Source organism: Mauremys reevesii, linkage group 2 (genome assembly GCF_016161935.1).
Source record: "Mauremys reevesii isolate NIE-2019 linkage group 2, ASM1616193v1, whole genome shotgun sequence".
NCBI classification, from domain to species: domain Eukaryota; kingdom Metazoa; phylum Chordata; order Testudines; family Geoemydidae; genus Mauremys; species Mauremys reevesii.
In genome coordinates, this window is record NC_052624.1 from 181,522,832 (window position 1) to 181,547,893 (window position 25,062).

Genomic DNA, 25,062 nt, shown 5'->3' on the forward strand with positions numbered 1-25,062 from the left:
CAGTGAGTGACTCTACTTGAAATAGTCTTCTTTTAAGAAGTATGGTTTGTAAAATTGTTTTTTTCAAACAAGTTTCTGAACTTGTGGAACTCCTTACCTGAGGAGGTTGTGAAGGCTAGGACTATAACAGCGTTTAAAAGAGAACTGGATAAATTCATGGTGGTTAAGTCCATAAATGGCTATTAGCCAGGATGGGCAAGGAATGGTGTCCCTAGCCTCTGTTTGTCAGAGGATGGAGATGGATGGCAGAAGAGTGATCACTTGATCATTGCCTGTTAGGTTCACTGCCTCTGGGGCACCTGGCATTGGCCACTGTCGGTAGACAGATACTGGACTAGATGGACCTTTGGTCTGACCCGGTACGGCCGTTCTTATGTTCTTAAGTATTTTGGTTATTTACCTTAAAGAGATACTTATATGATAGATCCTAATTTCAGAGAAGTCCTGTTTTTAACAGGTACATTTTCTCCACTTAAATAATTGTGGTGTTGGAACATTAATGTTAGGACTGCACTTCGAATGCAGAGTTAAAAAACAAAGTAATCTATAAAGAAAAAAGTCTTGCCTATTGTTTAGTGGATTGAAATAATCTGTTGGAAAATTGCAGAAAGTCAAGGTTAAGAGGACGTTCATATGTAAAATGAATGTGTGTGTTTGCACAATGTGCTTACTTTGGTAGCCATTGAATCAATTTTAACTCAGTTCACTAAAAATTAGAAAATTGTTGAAGTGCAATACAGCGTTTTATGGAGATGTAATTCTAGCAAATATACATCATGTTTAACCCTATTACTGTAATATTGCTGTAATATTTGTAATGAATATTACAAATCCCATACCAGTAAGATAAGTATTAGCACTTGTGTTCTGACTAAATTCCAATTGAATAATTGCATTTTGCCTACCTAACATTTTTATATTACTTCCAAATGGTTAAGAACGTCTTAATTTTTCTCTGTTGTTAATATTGGTTGGCACTACTAGACATGGTTGAAGTGCATTTTGTAATCTATAAGTGGTTTGTAAAATTCAAGGTCTTTGGTGGTCCTTGGATTGAAAGGCACTTTAAATATTTTATAGTGAAATCTTGGCTCCAGAGACGTCAATGGCAAACCTACCATTAACTTACCAGGATTTCAGCTGAATGTGTCTGTTCTCAGGCCTGGTCTACAGTAAGAATTTATATTGGTATAGCTTTGTCACTCGGGTGTGAAAAATCCACGCTCCTGGAAAACATAGCTATATTGACCTAACCCATAGTGTAGACAGTGCTAGGTTGCCTGTTGGGGAGGTGGATTACCTATGCTGATTGGAGAAGCCCTGCTGTCAGCATAGCTATATCTACACTGAAGCACTACAGCAGTACAGCTGTGCTGCTGTAGCGTTTTCAGTGTAAACATACCACTATTCTCATCTACTGCAAAACCCCACAGATTGGAGTAGTCTTTATTCCTCTGCTGTCATAAATGTTATTCCTAAATGGTCCTTCCTGTAAGGGATATCCTGTCATTTTCAGTATATTTTTCTGATAAATATTTAATTTTCAAAAATGAAAAGTCTTCTTTTACAAAATAGACCATTTAAGCACAAATTCACTTGATTCACTAATTAATCTTCATAATTTTACATCAATGTATTTAATATCTTTTGTGATGTTTTATTTTTATTTATACACAGCAGCATTTAGAGCAGACTTCAAATATTTAAAGTAGGTTTGTGATTCATAAACACAAATTTCTCCTGTTGCTTCGGCATATTGTTTCAGTCCCATTCACTAGGTGTGTAGGGCTATGGCTACACTTGCACTTCAAAGCGCTGCTGCGGCAGCGCTTTGATGCGCTAAGTGTAGTCAAAGCGCCAGCGCTGGGAGAGAGCTCTCCCAGCGCTGTCCGTACTCCACCTCCCTGTGGGGAATAACGTACAGCGCTGGGAGCCGCGCTCCTAGCGCTGGGGCTTTGACCACACTGGCGCTTTGCAGCGCTGCAATTTGCAGTGCTGGAGAGGGTGTGTTTTCACACCCTGCTGCAGCGCTGCAAATTTGCAAGTGTAGCCATGGCCTAGGTCTGATAGTTTGCTCCAGAGTAATTTTTAAGGGGAGAGATTCACAATTTGGTTCATTTGAGCAAGAAAGCAATTTTAGGTCCCTTGCCATTTTGCTGATTGGTTTCAGTTAATAAGATACAGTGCTGGGGTGGTTTACTTGAAAGAAGCACTGATTTTTCTGTGATGCTTATGGTATGTTTTAAATTAACATGTTCAAGGACTGATTATTTTTGAATCTGTTGAAAAGTGTTTAGGCCAAATTCTTTCTTGTAAATATTTAACGGAAAATTGCATCTATTTCAATCAGCTGCAGCTTGAAAAAATCATTTTAAAATTAACTTTTTACCAAGTGAGAGCTAAGAAATATATTTCCAAATAGTATTTTAAATTCTGGTGTGTAAATATTGGCCCTTTCTGTATTCCAGAGCGGAATTTTAAAAGTGTATCTTCTTTTGTTTTGCTATATAATTTGATTACCAAAAGGAAGTTACAGACTAGACTACATGAATGTCACAGAATATTTTTATTCTATATTAGGACTGGGTGAATTGGTTCTGATAAAATGTGCGAAAAGTGGTCCTTTCTCTCTCTTCCTCCGAACACAGATGTTCTGTTTTTAGAACCAAACCCTGCTTAACATGAAATGTTTGAGAAGTGGTCGTTCTCTCTTTCTCTCCCACCCCCCCTCTCCCCTCACCCCCATTTGCAGCTTCTGGCTGGGACTTTTGAAATATCATGAAAAATGGTGCTGTTATGATATATTTCCAGGTTAGATTGGGAGGAGTCTGTGCCCATTAAACCCAAGTTGTGGAGGGAGAATCAAGTCCATCAGTCTTGTCCTTGAAGATAGGAGGAATCTAGTCCTTCCATTCAGTCTGTAGAGGAAAGAGGTTGTGCAGGAAGGATTGGGTACTAGCAAGGCCTTTTGGGGAAAAAGTGGTTGGGGGAGTGTCACAGGGATCCCACCCAAGTTTGAATAATTTAAACATGAATCATATATGTCTGAACTATTAGATTCTTATTGAAACTGACCCTAAACCTTTGGAGGCCCATCTACTACTACTAAGGATTCCTGCTGAAGTTAAGGCTTTTTCACATTCCAATATGACTGCTCGAGGGTCAGAGTAAAAACATATGAGCAATAATATGTCTCACACTAGCATCTCCATCAATGGTACAGCAAGAGAAGAGGGAGAGATTCATTTATTTGGACTTTTATGACCTGATGTGCAGACAGCTAAAAAAATTGAAGTTAATTGCCCTACTATGCTATTCATAGTTTTGTTTTATTTTCGAGTTTCGTACATTTGGTTATACTGGATTATCTGGATACTGCCATTCACTTTCTCACCTTTTTTTATTGTCAATATCCAGAGTCAATTGTCTGGTTGCCTTTATGTTCAGTTATTCCTTTTCCTTTTATCTTGTTGCCTCGAGAGTTAAAAATGGAAATATCATGGTTTATGTCATATTCAGGGCAAAGAAAAAATATTACTAAGAAGCTGTGATATTTTAGGAAGATAGTGTAAAGTGAGAGCCCCCTCATGTTGAGTTATAGTTTGGCATAATCTACAAAAAGCTCAGTAGTGGTGCATGTGTACCCCTCCACCCCAAGATACTTCAAAATTTAATGTCTCTTCCTGTTCATTTCCTCTCCTTTTAAAAAAAAATTAAAATAAATAAAAAAAAAGTTTGGGCCTGAAGGTTCAACTGTAAAAGACCTTTTGTTTTCACAGAAGGTGATGAAATTGGCACTTTCCTTTTTCAGAACAATAATCTTATGAAATTTACATAATTTCAGTTCTTTGTATACTTACTTCTAGTTCCTGTTTTTTATGGAAAAGTTGGCGCGTCTAAAAGTATTGTTCAGTGTAATTCCTGGGCATGTGAATAGCAACTAGGGATTCTCATACAGGAGTATGATTTGTCTCTCTAGTATCAGAAGTGGCCCTTCACTGAGTTCTCACAGAGATCCAAGCGTTTTATTCCGAAGATGTAATGGTAATCTTGATTAATATGATTAGAGGGAAGCAACTGAAGCTGCAGTTTGTTTGAAAAGGGTGTGCAATGCAAATTAAGTTTTATTATAAATACTCTATTCTCTTTGTAGCCACTTCATAGATCAGGTTGCAATTGATTTCCACTATTTAATTTTGCTGTCACTCCCTCACTGTCACCCTAAATCCATAAGAAAGGAAATATTTGAAAAAATACTCTAACTTTAGCCAAAAATGGAAACAGAGGAGAGAGATGAAATTATACTTATTGCATTTACCTCCTTTTGCTCTGTCACACAGGAGCAAAGTTTGGTTGACAAAATTGATTTTAAAAGTTAAGATTTTAAATCGGAGTGCTACTATGGTTCTGCTTTGTGAAGCTTAAAATAGGATGTTGATTGATTACTGGAAACACAAGATTTCTAAACCTCTCTTTCCTTTGTGAAGTTGGACCTCAAAATGAGTGCCAACTGTAGGAATATCAGTTGAGAGAGAAGAATTTTTCCACCAAAACTGAAGTTAATCAGACTTTGTAAATTAAGGCAAATATTAAAAGTGGTGGTCACCATAGTTAAACATTATTCTAGCTCTGACCCCCACCCCAACTTTAGCTTCAAAATGGAGAGCTGTTACATTTACTTTTAAATGTTATTGGATTAATCTATTTGATGTGAGGAAAGGGGATTCCTCCTGCACCCCCAGGTCTCCTTCTCTTTCCTACAAGCCACCTAAAATGGTCACCTCTTGTGGATGTTTGCAGGAAGGGTGTACACTGGTGGGTTGGAGAGCCCCCAGCATTTGGGGGGACATCAAAGGAGGGGGAAGCAGAGTGTGAGTAGCACTGCACCCTTCTGCAGATGTTTAGCATGGGAATGGAATCTTTGGGCCTCCTTTATACATTGTAATAAAGCAAAAAAGGACGCAAGCACAATATGATGTTTTGTTTTTGAACTTTGCTAGACATCTTTATGGTACCTAAACAACATTACTCTGCCCTTGTAGTAGTGCCCTGAGAAAATAACAAGCTAATGGAGTTTGAACTATTTGTTATGGAAAGATATTATCTTACCAGTGATCATAAAAACTGCTATATTAATAATCATATAGTAGTTGCTGCTTTAAACACTGCATTTGTTGCTGTTAGTATTAATCAGAAATAGTCTTTTAGGATCAATGAGGGAAGGAAGGGTCATATCCCTGCACTGCCAACTTCCTAAAGTAGTTGTCAACTGGGGGAAACCTTGACCCTTCATGTTATCTTATTCTTTTTCTGTAAATGTCAGATAAGCATCTAAACTTCTGGAGATTTAACTAACTCTTTTGACTTTTTCCCATTTTTGAGCTTACAGAGAGCTCTTTGTCAGGTGTGGGAAATGTACTGGAGTGTCAATACAAGGTGGAACAGGTTGTTTAGTATAAGTAGATAACACATATTTCAAGGGACCATTCAAGATGAAGTGTCCAGCTAATTCCTCTCCAGTCATTGGGGGAGGGGGAGAAAACAAAAAAGCTGGGAGGGGCGGAAGTTAGTGAGTTACAGATTGTTGCAGTAAGCCATAAATTCAATGTCCATTTAAGCTCCCAAACTGTCTTTTGAAGGTGTTAGAGACCTCTCAGTCATCCTCCTCAAAGGAAACCTGCACAACTCCTTCAAAAGAAGACCCTGGGAGTTTAAATTCAAGAATTTAAAAAATACTAGATCTGTCCCTAATCCTTCTAAGCCCTGATCATCAAGTTGATCTCCTTACAAACTCCCAAATCATTTTCACTGAGGTAAAAACTAGTAATGTCTGGTGTCTGCTCCCTGTCTGCCAAGATGTATACCAGCGCCACAGCTGGTGTCAGAGCATGACCCTCCTTCTCTGCCACCTCAGGATTGCCTTGCCACTGAGACCCAGCTGTAAACCTCCAGAAGACCTGGCAGCCTTATGTGCTTGGTTTTCATTACTTTGCTTGCAGATACATGCCACTCCTCACCTGACCTGTTTGCTTGGTACTGACACTGGGGACACAGTAAAATTAGCTATTCAGAATGCCAGGCTCTGATTTTCCATCTGGGATACCATAGAAGTCCTGTATGCAATTTGAATGGCATCATTCAATTGCTTGAATTCCCTGTGTCCCTAGTCCTACTTGGGCTGCAGTATTGGTGCCCCAATCCTGAATAAGTGGAAACCAAAGACATGTGCAGGTAGCCATGATATTGTTAGGTACTTTTTTAAAACTGCCACCAGCAACTAGTTTCCCAGTCATGGGGTTGCAGACATCCTGACAGATGGCAATACAGTTTATGTGCCCAAGTGATAAATGCAATCATGTAGTTGTTTGGTGTGTATCTTTATCTTTATTAGCATGCTTCAGAAAACTCTTCTGGGCCATACTATATTTCATTAGTTATTGTTTAAAATGATTTCTGTATATTCATACTACTCTTTTTCTGGCATCCAAATGCTTTATAATATTGAAGTAGTAGTTTTGTGTTTGTGATAATGAACATTATTTATTTTTAACAAGAACAAGAGTAACTTTCTTTCTTTCTTTCTACTTCTGCCTACTAAATGGCTATTGGGAAATAAGTCGGCTTTAAAAAAAGCTGCTGTTAACTTTCTGCCTTACTCTGTTCATGGCACTGCCAAGACTAATCCCAGAAAAGCTTGCAGTGAGCATTTTATGATCCTCCTATCCTTGCTGCAATGAACTAATCTGGCTTTAATATATTGTCAGATAAATTAGACACACTGACGTTCTTGCAGTTTCTTATGGGTGTTTTTCTTAATGCTTCCCATCTCCCAATTGGTCATCAAACTCTCTTTTCATTTAATGATTCTGCCCTCACTATTTCATACATTAATATTGTTAAGCCAAATAAGACACAGGAGAGGGGAAAATGTACTGTATTTTTCAAGATTTCTAAAGTGTACAAAATGGCTTTAAGACAATGGTAAGACTCTGTCACATTAAATTCTTTTCTAAATTTTATGAAGGCTTAAATGAGTATTTGAATATCTTAAGAGATGATAGAGTTGTAATTCTGCCTGTGGAACTCATGTATAATTTCTAAACTAAAAACTAAACTGGAAATTTGTGGCTTAGTCCTTAGATTCTCATGCATTTCTGTTTTTTATGGTAACACTAAAGTCTGAGTAAGTCTGCACCTGGATTTTTGACTAAAATTACTCACCCCTTGGTATTACCAGCAACAGTGGGAGCACTAATGTAGACAGGTCTGCACAAAACAGTGCTTAAAAGCCAGAAGCAGCAGGTGCTGGGCCTAGCACTTGCATCATCCCTGCCATCACAGGAGCTGAAGCTGGAAGTAGCAATGGTGGGAAATATAGCCAAAAATTCAAACTGTAAAAAGAGCTTTCATGTGAAAATCTCTTGAGCCTGTTACTTTTTAGAAAGACCTTGATTCCTGATCTGCAGTCCTTGCACAAAATTTCCACTGGCTGTAGGGTTTAACCATTTGGTTTTTAAAGTCTGAGTAAACTACTTTGGTTATCTCTTTAAAATAGGGAGGAAGAATAAACTAGACCAATTTATATGGCATATTTACTGGTGTGAAAATGTTTTGGTTTTTTTTTTAATTAAGCTAGTAGTACCTTTGCATTTCTACATATAAAAGTTGTATTTTGTATATTTTTGTTTTGCTATAATTGTGTGTATTAAAGTATTGGGAAGGGTATTGTTGATAGTAAACTAATATATTTTAAACTTTAAATAGGTGTCTCAATGCATGTACCTATTGCAAAACCAAGCATGCCAGAGGAGACCTAGCAAGTTATCCAATTGAAGAACTAGTGGACAGAGCAAAACAGTCTTTTCAAGGTAAGGTTATTTCAGTTACCTAAATCAACTTTAAGATTACAAGATCTTACTCCCACAGGTAATTTCCTTTTTATAAGATAAACTTGGTAATAGGTTAATGTATTATTTGTATTACAAATATGTTGTAAGTGTGCTTGCTGGTGCCTGCTGTAATTAATTCCTGCATTCATTACATTATGCACCAGTACTTTCAGGAGTTAGTATTTCCACAGAAATATTTCATTGGTCTTAATCTTGTTTATTAAAAGGTCCATCTCAAGGTTTATTGATGATGATGATAATGATTCGAATTTTTTCTTTTTTTGCCCTTCTTAAAAATAGGATGGCAAGATGTTTTCTGATTTCAGATCCTTTTATGTGACACAATAAAAATTGCTTGTGTTTTAAAACTAATTTTAGCGGCTCTTAATCCTTCACTTTATGTATTGTAAAGTAGTAAGAAGAACAATTATTTTGCATAGAGTGTGTGCTTACAGTAAAAGCAAATTTCATTAAAACCTCATTAGAGTTCTTAAGATGCTGTGTTTTTAGGATGCGTCACTGTTCTAAAAATGAGTCCTTTGGAGTTCCTCTAGGATGTTTGTCAGTGATGCTGGGTTTAGGATTCATTTTGAAGCAATTAAGATCCACAGTATCTCTTAGTAGGAGCTATTATATGCTTAAAATCTAAATGGAAAAATTGTAATGATGTCTTTTGATTTATTATTGGATGTGTGAATGTTTAATTGGGATGGCTACTGAGCTTCCATTTCCTACATTTTTATCCAGTCATAGCTCAGACACTTACTTGGGAAACATTACAATCCTTATGGAAGAATGTTAATGTTTACACTTTGTCCCTGGATAGATCTCTAACTTTACCCTTCCTTCAAGTAAATACAAATACAGCTATTGTGCCAACATCATCCCTTGTGTAATCTCACTAAAGTAAATGCATTGTTTCCTGGATTAATTTGCCCACTATGTTAAAGTAGCACAAATGTTCTAATTTAAACTCAGGGAAATGAAATTGAATGGCTTCTCTCTACATCCTTAAATCTTCTTGGTGTGTCTAGATGTAGTGACAGATATGGTGTGTGATACCTCATTTCTTTCTAGACACCTGCAGTGTCTATGAACAAGAAGTATGGGTTATGTCAGGGGTTGGCAACCTTTCAGAAGTGGTGTGCTGAGTCTTCATTTATTCGCTCTGATTTAAGGTTTTGCATGCCAGTAATACATTTTAACATTTGGTGTCTTTCTATAAGGCTATAATATATAACTAAACTATTATTATGTGTAAAGTAAATAAGGTTTTTAAAATGTGTAAGAAGCTTCATTTAAAGTTAAAGGGAAAATGCAGAGCCCCCCAGACCGGTGGCCAGGCCCTGGGCAGTGTGAGTGCCACTGAAAATCAGCTTGTGTGCCGCCTTCAGCACCCATGCCATAGGTTGCCTACCCCTGAGTTATGCTTTACTTAGCTATGAATGTTCTTGTTTCTGTGAGTTAAAGTTGGAGCTTAGATCTTAATTTAACATTATTATTTTAATATGACTAATATGAAAACATAAATGGATGCTACATGAGTAATAAGGCCACAGCACTTAAGCAAGTTCTAAGTCCATCCTTATTCAGGGAACCATTTAAGCACAAATCTTCAATGGGACTTAACCTCCCTTGTGAGTAGGAATGCTTACAATCAAGGCCTAAGTTTACAAGTTTTTATTTCAACATGCAGATTATAGTCCTGGGGGAATTCTGTGCCACTGCACATGCACAGAATTTTTGTCCCCTGCCAATTTCTTTGCTTTCCCGCAGAAAAATGACTTTCTGATGGAGAAGCAAAAGGAAGCCACAAGAGCAGTCATGCAATCCTCCCCAGCAGTATGTTTTGGGTACCTAGGGCAGCCAGCAGAGAGGTAAATCACTGTGAGGTGAGGGGGCGGGACTGGGACCCGGCTGGTGGCTCCTACCCTGCGCCAGGCTCAACCGCTAGTCCCAGCTGGGCTGGGGAAGACTGGACTTCCTCTTCCTCTGCATGGCATCCGGGCCGGGTCAGACCCACCCCCAGATTTCTCCCCCAGCTGCAGGAAGCTCCGCAAACTCCCCCTGCTTCCTGCACCCATCACTCCTCAGCTACAGGGAGCTTCTTCCCCATCCACCCAACCCCCGTACATCCAAACCCCCTCAAACCAAGCTCTTCCCACTGAGCCTCACCCCCTGCACTCAGACCCCCTCCCCAATTGAGCCCCACTCCCTCTACACCTGGACCACCCTGATGAGCCATCCAGATCCCCACTGCACTGAGCCCCACTCCCCCAGTATCTGAACCCCCCCACTGAGCCCCCCCCACACAGACCCCTCTGCCAAGCTCTATCCCCATCCCCACACACAGACCTCTCCTGCTGAGCCCCAACCACCTTCACTTGGATCCCCCTGCAGAGCCATTACCATTGCACCCAGAATCCCCAAACATGCCCCTGTGCATCCAGATCTCCCCCGTACCTGGATCCTTCACTAAGCTACCCACACCCAGGTTGCCCCACACAGAACCCTCTTAACCCACATCTGGATCCCCCCACACTTGAATCCTGCCTTGCTGAGCCTGCTTGCCCACACCTGGTGCACCATCTTCAGTCAACAATTTTGTCTCTTATTTTGCTTCCAAAAATGCATGAGATGTTGTGACATTTGGGTGTTAATATTTCACTTGTTAAATTTATTGTACGCTAAACCCACAGATTAGCCAGTTTTTTGTATGTATAATGGTCATCAGAGATGTTCATATCTCTACTTTGTTGTAATACTTTTAGATGACTTTAGTTCTACTGTAAATCATTTACTGTCTAAAAAATAATCAGGATACTTTCTATATTGGATCAAGATGATTCTTCTGGTCTGACTCAAGGTATTCTTTCTGGGTTTTAATTTCCTGGAGCTGTATTTGTTTAAGAAGGGTAGTGAAATTTCTCTTTTAAAAGTATTTTGATAGTTATTCTCTCTATTTGCATCTGATTTTCAAATTGTTTCATATTTGCGGTTGAATTACTGGGCTTCCATTCAAACATATTCCTCGGTTTCCAATCTGCACTTAACACTAGGGGGCTGGAGCACATGACCTACAAGGAGAGGCTGAGGGAACTGGGATTGTTTAGTCTGCAGAAGAGAAGAATGAGGGGGGATTTGATAGCTGCTTTCAACTACCTGAAAGGGGGTTCCAAAGAGGATGGATTGAGACTGTTCTCAGTGGTACCAGATGACAGAACAAGGAGTAATGGTCGCAAATTGCAGTGGGGGAGGTTTAGGTTGGATATTAGGAAAAACTTTTTCGCTAGGAGAGTGGTGAAGCACTGGAATGGGTTACCTAGGGAGGTGGTGGAATCTCCTTCCTTACAGGTTTTTAAGGCCCGGCTTGACAAAGCCCTGGCTGGGATGATTTAGTTGGGAATTGGTCCTGTTTTGAGCAGTGGGTTGGACTAGATGACCTCCTGAGGTCCCTTCCAACCCTGATATTCTATGATTCTATAAACATCAGGGAGAATTTCCTTTTTCAGCTGTGCTATTTGATATTGATTCACCTTAAAATGTATTTGTGCAGTATGCATAGCTGGTCTTTATTTTGATAGTTTAACACCAATTCTCATTACTTCTCTATCTTGAGATACAAAAAAGAAATCACACACTTAAACAAAAGGGTTCTCTAGACTTCAGAAAGATTTCTACTTTTTTTATTTGATTTTTCTACTTACTAAAGAATGCAGGCACACCCAACCAGAGAGGGGGGCACTTGCAAGAGGTAGATGCCAACCCCATTGCACACACTAATGAAAAGACAGTTCTAGCCCTGAAGTGCTTACAGTCTAAGCATATGATGGCTGAAATTATATAAGGGAGAATAAGGTAACAGTGTCATTATTATATCTGGTATATTAAACAGCAGGCCAGAATACCCACTGCTTAGCTATTGTCTGCATCTCAACAGACATGAATTTTAGGAGAGATTTGAAGGAGTTTTGAGGAGTCTAGGTTATGTACCTACAAATCTAAAATCCAGGTTTCCCTGAGGTTTGATCCTCCTCCCATTGAAGTCAGTGGGAGCAGAAACAGACCCATAATTGGGATAGTCAAAGTCTAGAGATGCACAGTTGTGGATTTTATAATATGAACTTCTCTTCTGTAGAGATTGTTCTAATAGGGTTGAGTGGGGTTACATTGTCTGGATGTTTTAGATTGTGGTTCATGTTATGGTTGCGCATTCCAAAATATACATCCATTTAATACCATAATGTGAAATAAAATACATATATCCTGAAAATCCGGACTATTTCCAGTATGGGGTACTAAACTTTCTTCAAATAATTGTCACAACCAATATGCTTTGTTCAAAAGACAGCTAGCCAGATAAGTTAGTGTTGCAACCAGAACCTCTCTTAGCAAAAGCAGATCAGTCTTCATCTCAGTCAAACCTGTTCAGTAATGATGCCTTTGTGTAAAGTGTCATTTGGTGGAGCGTTACTGTATTGTGGATACAGTGCACTATTATGGAAAGAAAATTACAAAAATGGATATGAGCCCTTGTTTTGCAGGCTTGGGCTAAGACTCCTGCAGACAAGTCTCCACTAATCTTTTAACATTGGCAGTTTAAGGGGCCAGAGAGATCTGCTTGACGAAACCTTTTTTTTGGCATTCTCCCCCTTCCCCCCCAAAGCAAGCTGTGGTCAGATTTGTTCTTTGTAATTCAACAGTCTTCTGTAGCATAGCCAGGAATAGAATACAGTTTCCTTAAGTCCCAGTCAAATGGCTTACATGAAGAAAGATAGCCTTTCTCTTGCAACATTTTGCTTCATCGACAGTACATGCTGTATGTGCACTGAATGAGGCATAGGTCCTATAGAAGAAATAATATGTGATCATGCAATGTACATAGAGGGGCATAGCTGGTCCAGATAGAATATATCTATATATCCTGCCCATCACTTGCAAAATGTAAGATGACAGGCCAGACTGGGATTCTGCAGTTTGCCAAGGAATTTGCCACATTTTAATTCGTTTTTTTTTTAAAGTTATGTTAAAATGAATCTTATAAAGGTTCCAAAACAGCTGCAGGGTCACTCCTCAAGCTGAGGGAATGCAAAAAGAGAAAGCAACATGTAAATTCTATATTTGAACATTTCAGGTATTTTTTCCAAAGTAAAGCAAGACATCTAAAGTTTCCAAAACAACTGTGATAACATGTTCCTGGTTGCCTTTGTTTTTTATATTTCAGCTTGTCTGTATTTACAGTAGGTCAACAAGTCATCTGAAACTACTTACAAATAATTTGTGACTGCTTGATATTAGAAAATAAATAAAAAACTTAAGCCAATTATGTAACGTTTATTAGTATTTTTCATCGTTACTCAGAGTCAAGTTATAGTCCACTATGCAATGAAGTAGCGTTAGCTGTGAAAAAAGGAATTTATAATGCAAATGGCAGATAACCCTTAACAGCAGCACTGCTAAGGCTCAGTTATAATTATGGGCTGCGAGATGAGTTAACAGATATTTTTTCAATTGTAGAATAACTTGCATGGTCCTTGCAATCTGTTGTTATACCGAAATCTTCAGATTAACTTTCTTGAAATAAACCTACTCATAAAAATGAGCTTTCCTTATTTAATCTATATTTTAATAAAATTGTGAGGAAAGCTCTTTGGACTCTACTGCCTCATCCTTGCAAAAGCTGAAGCCAATGGAACAAACATTACTGCTAAGACTTTTTTTTTTTAATTACATGTGTGTATATTGCCTAGCATAATGGAGCTTTGATCCATGATTGGGGTACCTAGATGCTGCCATAATAAAAATAATGAAAGCAAAATTGTAATTCTTATACAAGTCCCCTGAAAGACATTTATTCACAAGGCAAGACCATCACACAAAAATCCTCTGGTAAAGGAGAATCTGTGTTTATAATGAGAGGAAAATTAGGTGTTTTAGCAGAGGTATGATGGAATCATCTTTCAAACACCTATCCAGAGTGTGCTTCTCTCCAGCTAGCGCTATTAAATTCCTTATTTACAAGAGTATTTACATTAACTCAGGTTTACTTTAAAATAGTGAAAATGAGTTAGGCACAATTTTGTTTTTAGATGTAAATCTGGGAGAAAAGATTATTAATAATAATCAGGTTTATTATGCCATGTATAGGGACCAAGTTTGGGACCCCATTGTGCTATGTACTGTACAGAGCAGTAGACAGTCTGTGTGTTTGTTTATAATCTCTCTATTGTACGAACAAAAGAAGCAAGTTTCTTGCAGTTTTTGCCTATCTACCTTGTACACATTTGACACATTATATTTCTTCTGAAGCATGAAAAGTTTTATGTCAGTTTGACCTTCACTTGGATTGTAGCAACTTGAAAATGTAATTCACTGTGTAATTAGATTTATTAAGAAAAGAGGGGAACATTTGGCAGTGTGTAAAGTTGGCAACAAATCAAATAAAGATTTTAAATTCTTTCTATTAGAATGTTTGGCTGGCTTTTGAGTGTTCCCAGAATAGCAGTTCAGAAGCTGAGCTTTGCTTTAAAATTGTTTGAAATGCTCTTGTTTGTTTTATGGTAAGGTATTGTGTATATACTCATTGCCATGGGTATTCAGTGGAGCAGAGGCTGAGAAGAGTTATTTCACATTTCACTTGTTTGTTGTATATATTTTGCTTAGTTTGCGTTATTTGAACTAGTGTCATACACAAAGTTGAGAAATGCCACAACCAGTGGTTGAAGTCTTTACCAGGCACATTAACCTTGATTTGTTTTGTGTGTGTAGAGTGCTGCATTTAAAAACACTATGCCTTAATTTGAACTATTTCTTCTCGACTGGGGTTTCTTCTGGGAAAAAGAATTCTTATGAAAACAAGAGTTTTGTTTTATGTGGGTTTTGTTAGCCTTAGGGACACTTAAGTTTTTCCACTATTCCTAGGCTGCTGTAAAGGTTTTTTTAGTTTTTGAAAGCTTTGTTGTTTCTTTTGTTTTGTTCCTACCATAACTGCAATTTTTATAAAATCTTGAAATGAATAGTTTTCAAACCATTCTGAGGCCGGTACTATCACTAGCAACACTGGATTTGAAATAAATATAGTGTTTCCTATATGCTGTATTCTACATTTAGACCTTTTCATCTTTCAGTGAAAGTACCACTAAGCATCTGGTAACAAATCTCATTTATAAGACAGTTAAAATAACCAGAAAAACTAAGTTAGTTATGGAATTGCGTGTGCTCGGCTACATTATTCATCTCCTGAGTGTACTACAGGTCATGGTTAATATATACTAAACTGATTTCTGTGCCTGATCATTTATATGCATTGTCTCATCTCTTGATATCAGAATCTGGTAACACCTCATCTTCCTTGAAAGCTGGTAGTCTCCCTGTTGCTGGTTGGGTAGTTTAGCCCTCTAGGTATACCAAAAATTCCATACAGTTGAAATGCCTATCCCAAAGCCAAGTCTTCCCATGCACCCTTCAGCTCTTCTTCCTTTGCTACAGGAGAGTTGAGGGAAATGCTTCTTTTTTATGGTCCAGGGGTTTTCACCTGTTCCAGGATCCCCCGGCATACAAGTTCACACAGTACCCTTCCAGGTTTCCCTTTGCCAGGTCTCCATGTGACTTTTTCTGACATCTGCCACTTCTGCCTCTGTCCCTGCTCCTTCCGACACTGGGGAAATCATGGATAGCTTCTGCTCCTTCCTTCCACAAGAGGAAAAGAGAGATAATCCTGCCCACTTTACCAGCATTCCTTCCTGTTCTTGTCTCCAATTCTCAGGTGCCATTCTGGCCTATAAGTCCCTGAATGCATCTTGCTTTGGACTGAAATCCATAACTGGCTATGCGAGACCTGGGCCTTGTTTCAGCCAGAACATCGTGTTTGTATTTATTCATATACAATATGTATAATATATATGTGTATAAACATACATTCCTCTCACTTGCTGTAAATCAAGCACTTACACTAACACCTTCTATCAAGAATATTGATCTGATTGCCACATCTTATAGAGATGGCTTATTCACAAGGCATCATAGGTTGATTTTTGCGAAGTTAATGCTGCTTTTAGCATGTGCAATGTGATTTGAAGTAGCATGGCATTTTTCTTTTGTTGCTGTACATGTGATGCCTTTGAGGCTCTAGCAGCTTTCTTGCCTTTATCGGGTACTTGTGTAATGTGTAGGGCCCTACCAAATTCACGGTCCATTTTGGTCAATTTCATGGTCATAGGATTTTAAAAAATTGTAAATTTCATTATTTTGGCTATTTAAATCTGAAATTTCACAGTGTTGTTATTGTAGGGGTCCTGACCTAAAAATGAGTTGGGGGGAGGGAGGGTTGCAAGGTTATTGTGGGGGAGAGGGTAAGGAGGGTTGCAGTACTGCTACCCTTACTTCTGCACTGCTGCTGGCGGCAGCACTGCCTTCACAGCTGGGCAGCTGGAAAGTGGCAGCTGCTGGCTGGGAGCACAGCTCTGAAGGCAGTGCCACCATCAGCAGTAGCACAGCTGTAAGGATGGCATGATATGGTATTGCCATCCTTACTTCTGCACTGCTGCCTGCAGAGCTGGGCCCTCGGTCAGCAGCCCACCCAGCTCTGAAGGCAGCAGGGCAGAAGTAAGGGTGGCCTGGTATGGTATTGCAACCCTTACTTCTGTGCTGCTGCTGGTGGGCTGCTGCCTCCAGAGCTCAGCACTGGCAGACAGCCATCGCTCTCCGGCTGCTCAGTTCCGAAGGCAGCACAGAAGTAAGGGTGGCAATACCGTGACCCCCCTAAAATAACTTTGTGAGCCCCCTGCAACTCCCTTTTGGGTCAGGACCCCCAATTTGAAAAACGCTAGTCTTCCCTGTGAAATCTGTATAGTATATGGTAAAAGCACACAAAGACCAGATTTCACTAGGGAGATCATAGTCCGTGATGCATTTTTCATGGTTGTGAATTTGGTAGAACCCTCATAATATGGCAAAGTTCTTTTAAATGTTTGATCGTTTCAGACTAGGGACCCAATCTTGCCAAATACACGTGTGTTTAAGTGTTTGCAAGGTCAGGGTCTAAATGTTTATTACCTGGACAGTTTGGTATAAAAAGAGGAGGCCTTATCTTGTACTCCATACTCAGGAAAATCTTCAGCTGAAGTCACTGAGCGTTGAATGGGTAAAGACTACGTGATCAGGCCATGGTGCCAAGTTTTATGCAGTAGGAAATTCAGACATTAAACTGCATGTATCTGATGGGGGAAATAAATTAACAAGTTTTGATGAATTGCTGTCCTGTTTAGTATTAATTTTTTCCCTTATTGCAGTATTTCCTGTTGCAGTAAGACCAGCAGGAGTCTGTACAAATTAAATAACCACATTTGTGCAATGAGTCTCAGACATAATGCTAAAATGGTGTTGACTGATTTTGAATTAATAAGTCATAGATGGATATTAGAAAAAGTTATGTAAGCCAGTTCCTTGTTACTTTTGTATTATCAACAAAGATGGACAGTTCAGTCAATAGCATGCCTTTAAAAAACAAACAAACTGCATTAGCAGTAATATTGTACAGAGCCACTACCACACTCTACAGGGCAAGGAGTCTGTGTGGTTTTGCTCATCATAAAACACTTTCACATGCAAAAGAGGCCACTGCTAGCAGCTGATCATTGTAATAAAATATTATGATGCTGCAGGCTTATCAAAGCTTTAATTAAGATGTATTTAGAAGCTCTGTGGCTTCTCCTCCCAAATTTCAACAAAAGAACCTTTTAGAAGAACCTAATACGTTCCTGTTACTCATAGTACACGTTTTCCGGCACGGAAGAAGTCTGAATCCAGACAAAGATGATTTTTTCAAAATCAGGTTATTTGTGAAAATGGATACATAGTAATGATGTTGAATATGGCAGAAACATTAGTTTTGCTATATCTACCCATTCAAATAGGATCTGGTACAGTTACTTGAAGCTCCTGATGCACATGTTAGGGTGGCATGATTGCTTAAATTGAAGCTTTTTTTAAATGCTATATATTTGTATTAAATTAATTGAACACTTTAATTTGAAATGTGATTTATAAATCAGATCCTAAAAGACTGAATACATATCTGGGTCCAGTGTACTCAAAAATGGCCCAAAAGAGGTCTACTTTATCTGCATCTGCAGCTGTGTCTGCTTTTAATTTACATTAATTGTATTTGTGACCTAGTCTTGGTTTGCTTTTCATTTACAGACCCAGTGCCCCAAAGAAAAAAAATAAACCCACTTTTGTTCCTAGTTTATTTGCAAACCAGGTCAGATACCCTTGATTAGCTCTCAGCTGGAGCATAATTTGAATCTTGACAGACTGAACCTAAACAGCAGGCTTTCTCCAGCTCAGCCAAAAGATTGGGAGGGGGGGAATAAAAGCTAATTCCAGTTCACAAGCAGTACAACAGTGCTGAATAAATGTGCAACTGTTAATGAATAGCTATTTCAAATATTTACAGAAGACAAAAGAAAAGAAGATTGGCATCCTAGGCAGCTGTTCCAGTGAAAAGCTATTAAAAATAAACATGATAAATGATGTTCAAGTGCTAATATATCTGTCAAATATCAGATACACTCAAAAGAGAAAACTGTTTTGGCTCCCTCAGGTATCCGTCAGGTATGCTATTCTGGATCGAATATTTTTTTTCTCAGTTTCACAAATCTGAAGATTTAGCAGATCACAAAGGAGGTGCATATAGAAATATCCCAACTATGTTGTATGCAAATGGCTAGAATATTTTGAATCAGGCTATACTGTCATAAATGTCATTTTAAAGCATTTTGGATGAAATATTGATTTAATTTTTTGCATGATGTTATTTGGATAAATATGCCCACATTAAAATAGAAAATGTTTTGAGGGCAACCAGAAATTGTATTAGCTAGATATAGAATTAACTCCCCCACTCATGGAAAGAAAAAAAGCCAATCACAGATGAAAATATTGCCATCAGACTCCCGTAAATTTGAAAATGAAAGTTAAAGTAATCCTAACATTGACATTTTATTGGTGCCAGATAAGTGATAATGTAATATGTAATTTTGCTATTGTTTCCTCTTAAATTCTTTCAGCTATTAAAAAATGAAGTGTGTGCTAATTTCATTATTAAAGAAAGGTAAAATTGAACACATTTATTTGATTAACATGCATAAACCAATTTAACTATTTAAATAAAGGGAGTCTAGAAACATCCTCCAACATTTTTAGCCAAACTGCCAGTTCTACTTCTTGTCAAATTGCAGTGTGGAAAAGGAGGGAGTGTTGACTGGAAGAGGACTAGAAAAAAACAATAGCAATGTAGCTTCATGATACAGCCAAAAGAGTAGGTGGAATGTATATTGGTGCCCCAACAGGGACTGTGACTACCATTTGATACAGGTGTACGCATTGGCATGTTAGATCCTGGGCTGCTCCTGGGTGCTATGGATGAGGGTGTTTTTTTTTTTTTTTTTAATCTGCAGCTGAAGTACAGCAAACCCTCGCTAGAATGCGACTCTTTATAGCACGAATTCGGTTATAGCACAGGACCGCGCATGGATCCCAAATTTAATTACCTTCATTGGAATCCCGTTCTAGCGGGGATCCGGTGTATGCTACCTTTTCTCACATATGTGGATCTTGCCACAGTTATCCAAGCTTTTATTACCTCGGGATTGTTATACTGTAATGTACTCTTCATGGGACAATACCTTCAGTTGTTTCAGAAACAGAAGCTAATGCAGACTATTGCGGCCTTCTCATTAAATGGAGTTTTACAGTGGGAACGCATTGAATCACTGCGGTGGAATCTGCAATGCCTGTCAATAAATTTTCAAAAATTCAAGCTGGTGTATTGGTGTTAACCTTTAAAAGTCTAAATCATTTCGGACCTGGTTATCCGAGAAATTGCCTCCCTCCCTGTGCTACACTATGCAGTTGAGGGAAGGGGAGGGGTTTGCACTGGAATATCCTCTTTCAAAATACAAATCTGCTGGCAGGACATTCTCCTTGAGAGGACTTTCTCTTTGGAACTCATTCCCGTACTGGTTCACCAGTGTCTGATGCAAAGTCAGTAGTTTTTCCAAGACTTTTTTAGGAAAGTATGAGATGGGGTTGGAAGATTTGATGGATATTTATGTATGTATGAGTTCTTTATATTGCACTCTACATTATGTGTTTCAGCTAATAGAATGATGCCCAGAAGCTGGGATGGGCACCCATTACATTTTTAATAAATCTTAAGGCTTCTGGCAATATAATTATAATCAACATTGGTTTCCGATAACTGTCATCTATATTCAGCTGCCCAGAGGAAATCACTTGCCACATCACTGTAGCAGGAAGCCTGACTGTCCTTTCATGACAAAGGCTATTTTATTCCTATAACCTTTTCCATGCACTGTTAAGATGTGTGTGATATTTTTGTTTGTTTTTGCCCAAGCTATAGCCAAAAGGAGGCCTAATATTAAGGAAATTAAATGTTTGAATCAGAGAGCTCTTTCTGGATTTAAGATCTTCAACTGGAATGTGTTCTGGGGAAGAGGTGAATAGATATGTGTCATCCAACCTCAAGCCTTGCAGAGAAGCTGCAAAAAAGTTAATGCAGACTGAGACTATGTTGAACTTTCCACAGCCCCTTTTCATAATGTGGAACCCTCCCTTTCTGCCCATTCATGGGGTATGGGTTTCCAGGGCAGCTGTTGGCAAGGGAAGCCCACGTTAGCTGTGCTTCCTAAGAGCTGGATACTAGGAGATACGTCCGCACAGATGGCCATGACATCTTGCAGTTCCCCTGAGATTCAAAGATTCTGGTGGCCTTTCTGAGGTTTTTCCACTGGAGAGAAAGTGATCAGGCACTAACATATTTACTACAAACAGTACTATTCTTGACTTTTTAAAAATTTTTACTACAGTCTTATTCAGAATATTCATGTTTATGCATTTATAGACCCTGATCTTGGCAGATTAATATTTCAATGTCTTCAGTAGGTTCATACTAAAAGTTGGCATATAAATTGCTAGCACAGATCTAGACTTCTTAAAAACATTCATAGTTTTTAATCCACAATAAATAGTTTTGATTTGTGGAACAGGAAAATCCAGTGTTCAAACATTTTGGCTTCTTCTCAACCACACACCAGGAGTCCCTTTTCGTTATAGGCTGAGCCCTTTTGTTTGAGGGGAGGTGGGGAATAAAGTGTTTTGTAATGGTCTCAGCAAAAGAATAGCATATCACGTATAAGACTTTTGTGCAAATATAATTTTCTAACATGCAAAATCTCAATGGAATAAACAGGATCTTTGCACTACTGATTTCAATTAATATTTGCATATTGAAAGTAATATGTAATAGTGTTCAGAGAGACAGTGTTTACTATAAATAAAGCAATGGGTTGTACATCCTAACAGAATGTAGTTAAAGCAACATTTTGTGACTACTAGTTGAGTAGTATTTCCACCATTTAATATTACACTACAATGTATTTCTGTTTTAACTGTGCAGGGTACAATGAAAATGAATGAATCACTTGCTGAATTAATGAATTTTTGAATACTATAAATATTTCATTATAGCAGGGCTTAAAAAATTAACTAGACATCGGCTAGTCAGAGGACTAAATTTTTCCTAGTCTGCAGTAAATGCAAAAGACAAAAGCCAGGTGGGAAGAGGAATATCAGCAAAGATCAGGAGCAGTGCCATGGGGGCTGGGGGCAGTGAGGGCAAGCCCAGCCCCTCCCACTTCCTTAGATTGGTAGAAAGACCATGCTCAAAGGCTCCATGTTTTGTATCTGCCTCTAGGCCGTTCACATCTTATGTATTTCAACGTTCATGTGTGCACATGCACTTCAGTGTTTTTCAGTTAATTACTGAAAATAAATAAATTGTCCACTAAGTTTCTCATATATGAAGTATGCTCAGGTGCTAAAAGGAAGAAGAAACTTTCTCTTCTTTTCCCTTTCAGTGCCTCCTGGCTGCAGGTGGAGAAGTAGATTTATTTGCTACTTTACCCCTTCTCCAGGCGTTTCCCTACATCCCTTCCTCCCCACCCCCTGTCTGCTTCTGAAATGGAGAGAGACGCTTTCTTTTTCTCCTTATTCCTTAGATCCTCCAGTTACTGTGAGGAGGCAAAAGATAGTTAATAATCCCTCAGTACTTTTTGTCCCTCTGTGAATGCCCCAGCACTTGCATCTTGTGCTGTTCATAGTTTTCCCAGCAGAAATAGTAACATAGTATCTTTAGTCTTGTAAAATTCACTGCTGCTCAAAGGATGCTGAACAGGGGCAGGGAAATTGACAAGAATAATGTGAATTTCTCTCTGCTGCTGTTTAGGAAATGTATGAGCAGCAGCAGAGGCAGTGGAGCAGAATATGTAGATTCAGGAAGACAAATCTTCATCAATTTGTGCTTAATAGCTATTTGGAAGGTTTTCTTTTAGACATTTCTCTGCAGAAATTAATGAGTCAGATGTATGTGCTTGTGAGAGAAAATTTCCTGGGCAAGAAAGAGTGGGTAAGTGCATTTTTTCAAGTCTGATTAGAGAGCAGTGTTAAAATGAGGTTTGTTTCTTTAAAAGATGGGTAGAAAGAATATGGTTGATGTTATATCTTGCATGTTTGGTCTTTAAAAATGTCCCTTGCAAGTTATGCTGCCATAAAATATAAGAAATGAAATCTTTATACTTCTAGAACACTGTAAAGAATCTGCTTTAACCTCATAAAAACAAGAAGGCAAAGGAAAAAGGTTCTGTAACCTAACTCTGTCTTTGGTTCATCCGGCCATGCTTGGATATTTTAACTCATAAAATCCTTTGTTAGACCCTGATCTTGTAAGCACTTGAGCATGTGTATAACTTTGTGTATGAGTAAACTTAAACACACTTTGTTTGAAGGATTAGTGACTTAGAAAGATAGGTTATCTTACATAGCATAAGAATTATATTAACTAGGCACAATACGGTAAGGTGGAAATGAAGTTAAAATAATCCCTCTTTCTGAGACCCTTCTAATAGACAACCTCTTAACTTTGATTTTCCTGCTGTAGAGCATTATGTTAGACTCTTAATGTATTTTAATTTTTTTTTTGGTATTTAATTATTTTAATTTACGTTTTGGGTTGGTATAATCGTTATTGTCTCCTCAAGATAGTTTTGTTTTATGCCTCCAGCTGCTCCCAAACAGCCATTGTGCTGAACAAGCACTTGTTTCAGTGTGTCCTTGATAAAATTAATGAAAGCATCTGTAGAAGCGGCAGCAGCAGCTGCACTGCCTTATGGAAGCCAACTTCTGCTTAACATTGTGATAAAAGAAATAGTTTTTTTGCTGGAAGCTAATGTTGGCTTACTTTTAGCATAAAAAGAGTTGCACCTGCCACAGCTAGACCAAGCACTGAGGTTTGTTGATTACATGTTCTTATTAGTGTCATTGTTATTGGTAAAATGGGGGTGATGTCATCCTTATCAAACCCAATTGGCACCCTGTAGAGTGAGAAATAATTTGCCCACTGCTGTTTATCAGCATGGGCCTTGTTTTAGAAGTGAAGAGAGTGCTGAGTTTTCACAGATGAATGGTGTAGAACTGCAGAGGTGTATGAAAATGAAAGGGATTGATACTTGTAATCAGCGTGCATAGTAATGGCTAAGGTGTAATGAAACATAAGTGCATATTTAGGGTAATTATACCGCTACCAGGTGGGGCCCTGGGGCTTTGCATGTATAGAAACTGCTTGAGGTGGCAGATATGGAGTAAGAAGTACTGGAGCACCATCTGCCACTTTCTCATTTTCTCATTATTTTTTGTGTCCCCTAAGCCTGAACTATATTGACTTTGAACAGTGGCACTTCATCTGTTCAGTATCTCATCTCCTCCTAGTTGGATCTAACTCCACACAGTGCTGTTGATGTGATGCAATACAATAGCTTTTCTAAATGGAAGATATTATCACATTGTTCCTTTTTAATGCTCTCTATATATTTCTTCTATTTAGTGTCTGTCTCAAATCATCTTGTCATAAGATTTTCTTTAAGGAAATAATTATTCAGGTCCTTCTTGAAAGCATCTCCTGGCAATGGCTGATTTTATGTGTGGAAAGTCTCAAAAATAGTGATATCAACGAAAAATTCCAAGCATTTAGGACTTCAGCCCCTTGAGGTGCTGAGCTGCTTCACTTTCCATTGAAGTCAATAGAAGTTTTGGGTGTTCAGGGCATATAATTAGGCCTTTAAGGGTAGAGGACCATTTAAAGTGTATCATTAGAGCAAATAATTAATATAAGTAAAATTACTATAGATCACTTTTGCTATTCAGAATGATTATATGAACTGTAAATCAAAACTGAATTTTGAATAAATCCATTTGCATTTATTAATAGGGACAAAATGGGGATTATGGAAACAGGAATAGTTGTCAGCTTTGTTTCTTTCCCAAACTGTAGTCAGTAAGGTTGAATGTTAACACTAAATACCGTGTAAGACACCTCTTCCAAGGTTATTTCACTTGTAGTTCTTAATGGATCATTATGGACAGATAGGTCATAAATGAGATTGTCTTGGAAAAAGGGTTTTTCATCTTCCAGGAATTTATGTCTGGGTGATATAGTATGCAGTATGTTGTACAGAAAAGGTTGCAGTAAGAATGGTACTGTAAAGTTCAATGACAGTACAAGAGTTCTTGTATAAATGATTAAACAGAATTAAAGGTTTAAACAAGATAATTTAGCTTTAGACAATTGTCTAGTGATTATTTGATTACCGTCCTCTGAACCACTACAGGTACTTTGCATGTTCATTCAATCAAACTTTTAGGTACATTGGCAACAGATCAGTTGCATAAGATAAAAGGTAGTAACTATGTAACAGGAGCCTGTCAGTTTTTTGTTTTGTTTAGTGTATTTGTGGTGAGAAATCTGCCTTGCACTTTCCTACCATTCATGCTTTTATACTAGTTAATATGAATAATTCTCAAACTAATTACTCAGAAAGATATGCAACAGTACATGTTCAAGATTTGATTTGCTGCTGCTTTAAAATAAACCTTAAAAGCTACATTCTACATGCAGTAAGACTCTGCAATTAGAATGAATGAAAGTGAGTACAGTAGCGAGAGTGGAGTTTGTCCCCAAGTTTCAGGTTTTCTTTTCTCTTGGGCCATTCCAAAAGTTTATACCCTAATTCGATTACAGAATTTACTTCAACTGAAT

The 25,062-nt window shown here is 38.2% G+C and overlaps 1 protein-coding gene across 7 annotated transcripts in view; it reads left to right on the forward strand.

Annotated features, from left to right (window-relative positions):
* CDKAL1 (CDK5 regulatory subunit associated protein 1 like 1) overlaps positions 1 to 25,062 on the forward strand; it is a 653,139-nt gene that overhangs the window by 268,239 nt on the left and 359,838 nt on the right. For all 7 annotated transcript variants that reach the window (XM_039521853.1, XM_039521854.1, XM_039521852.1 and 4 more), the window contains exon 9: positions 7,765 to 7,868. In XM_039521853.1, coding sequence (XP_039377787.1) covers positions 7,765 to 7,868 — 104 coding nt within the window. The remainder of the gene's footprint in view (positions 1 to 7,764; positions 7,869 to 25,062) is intronic.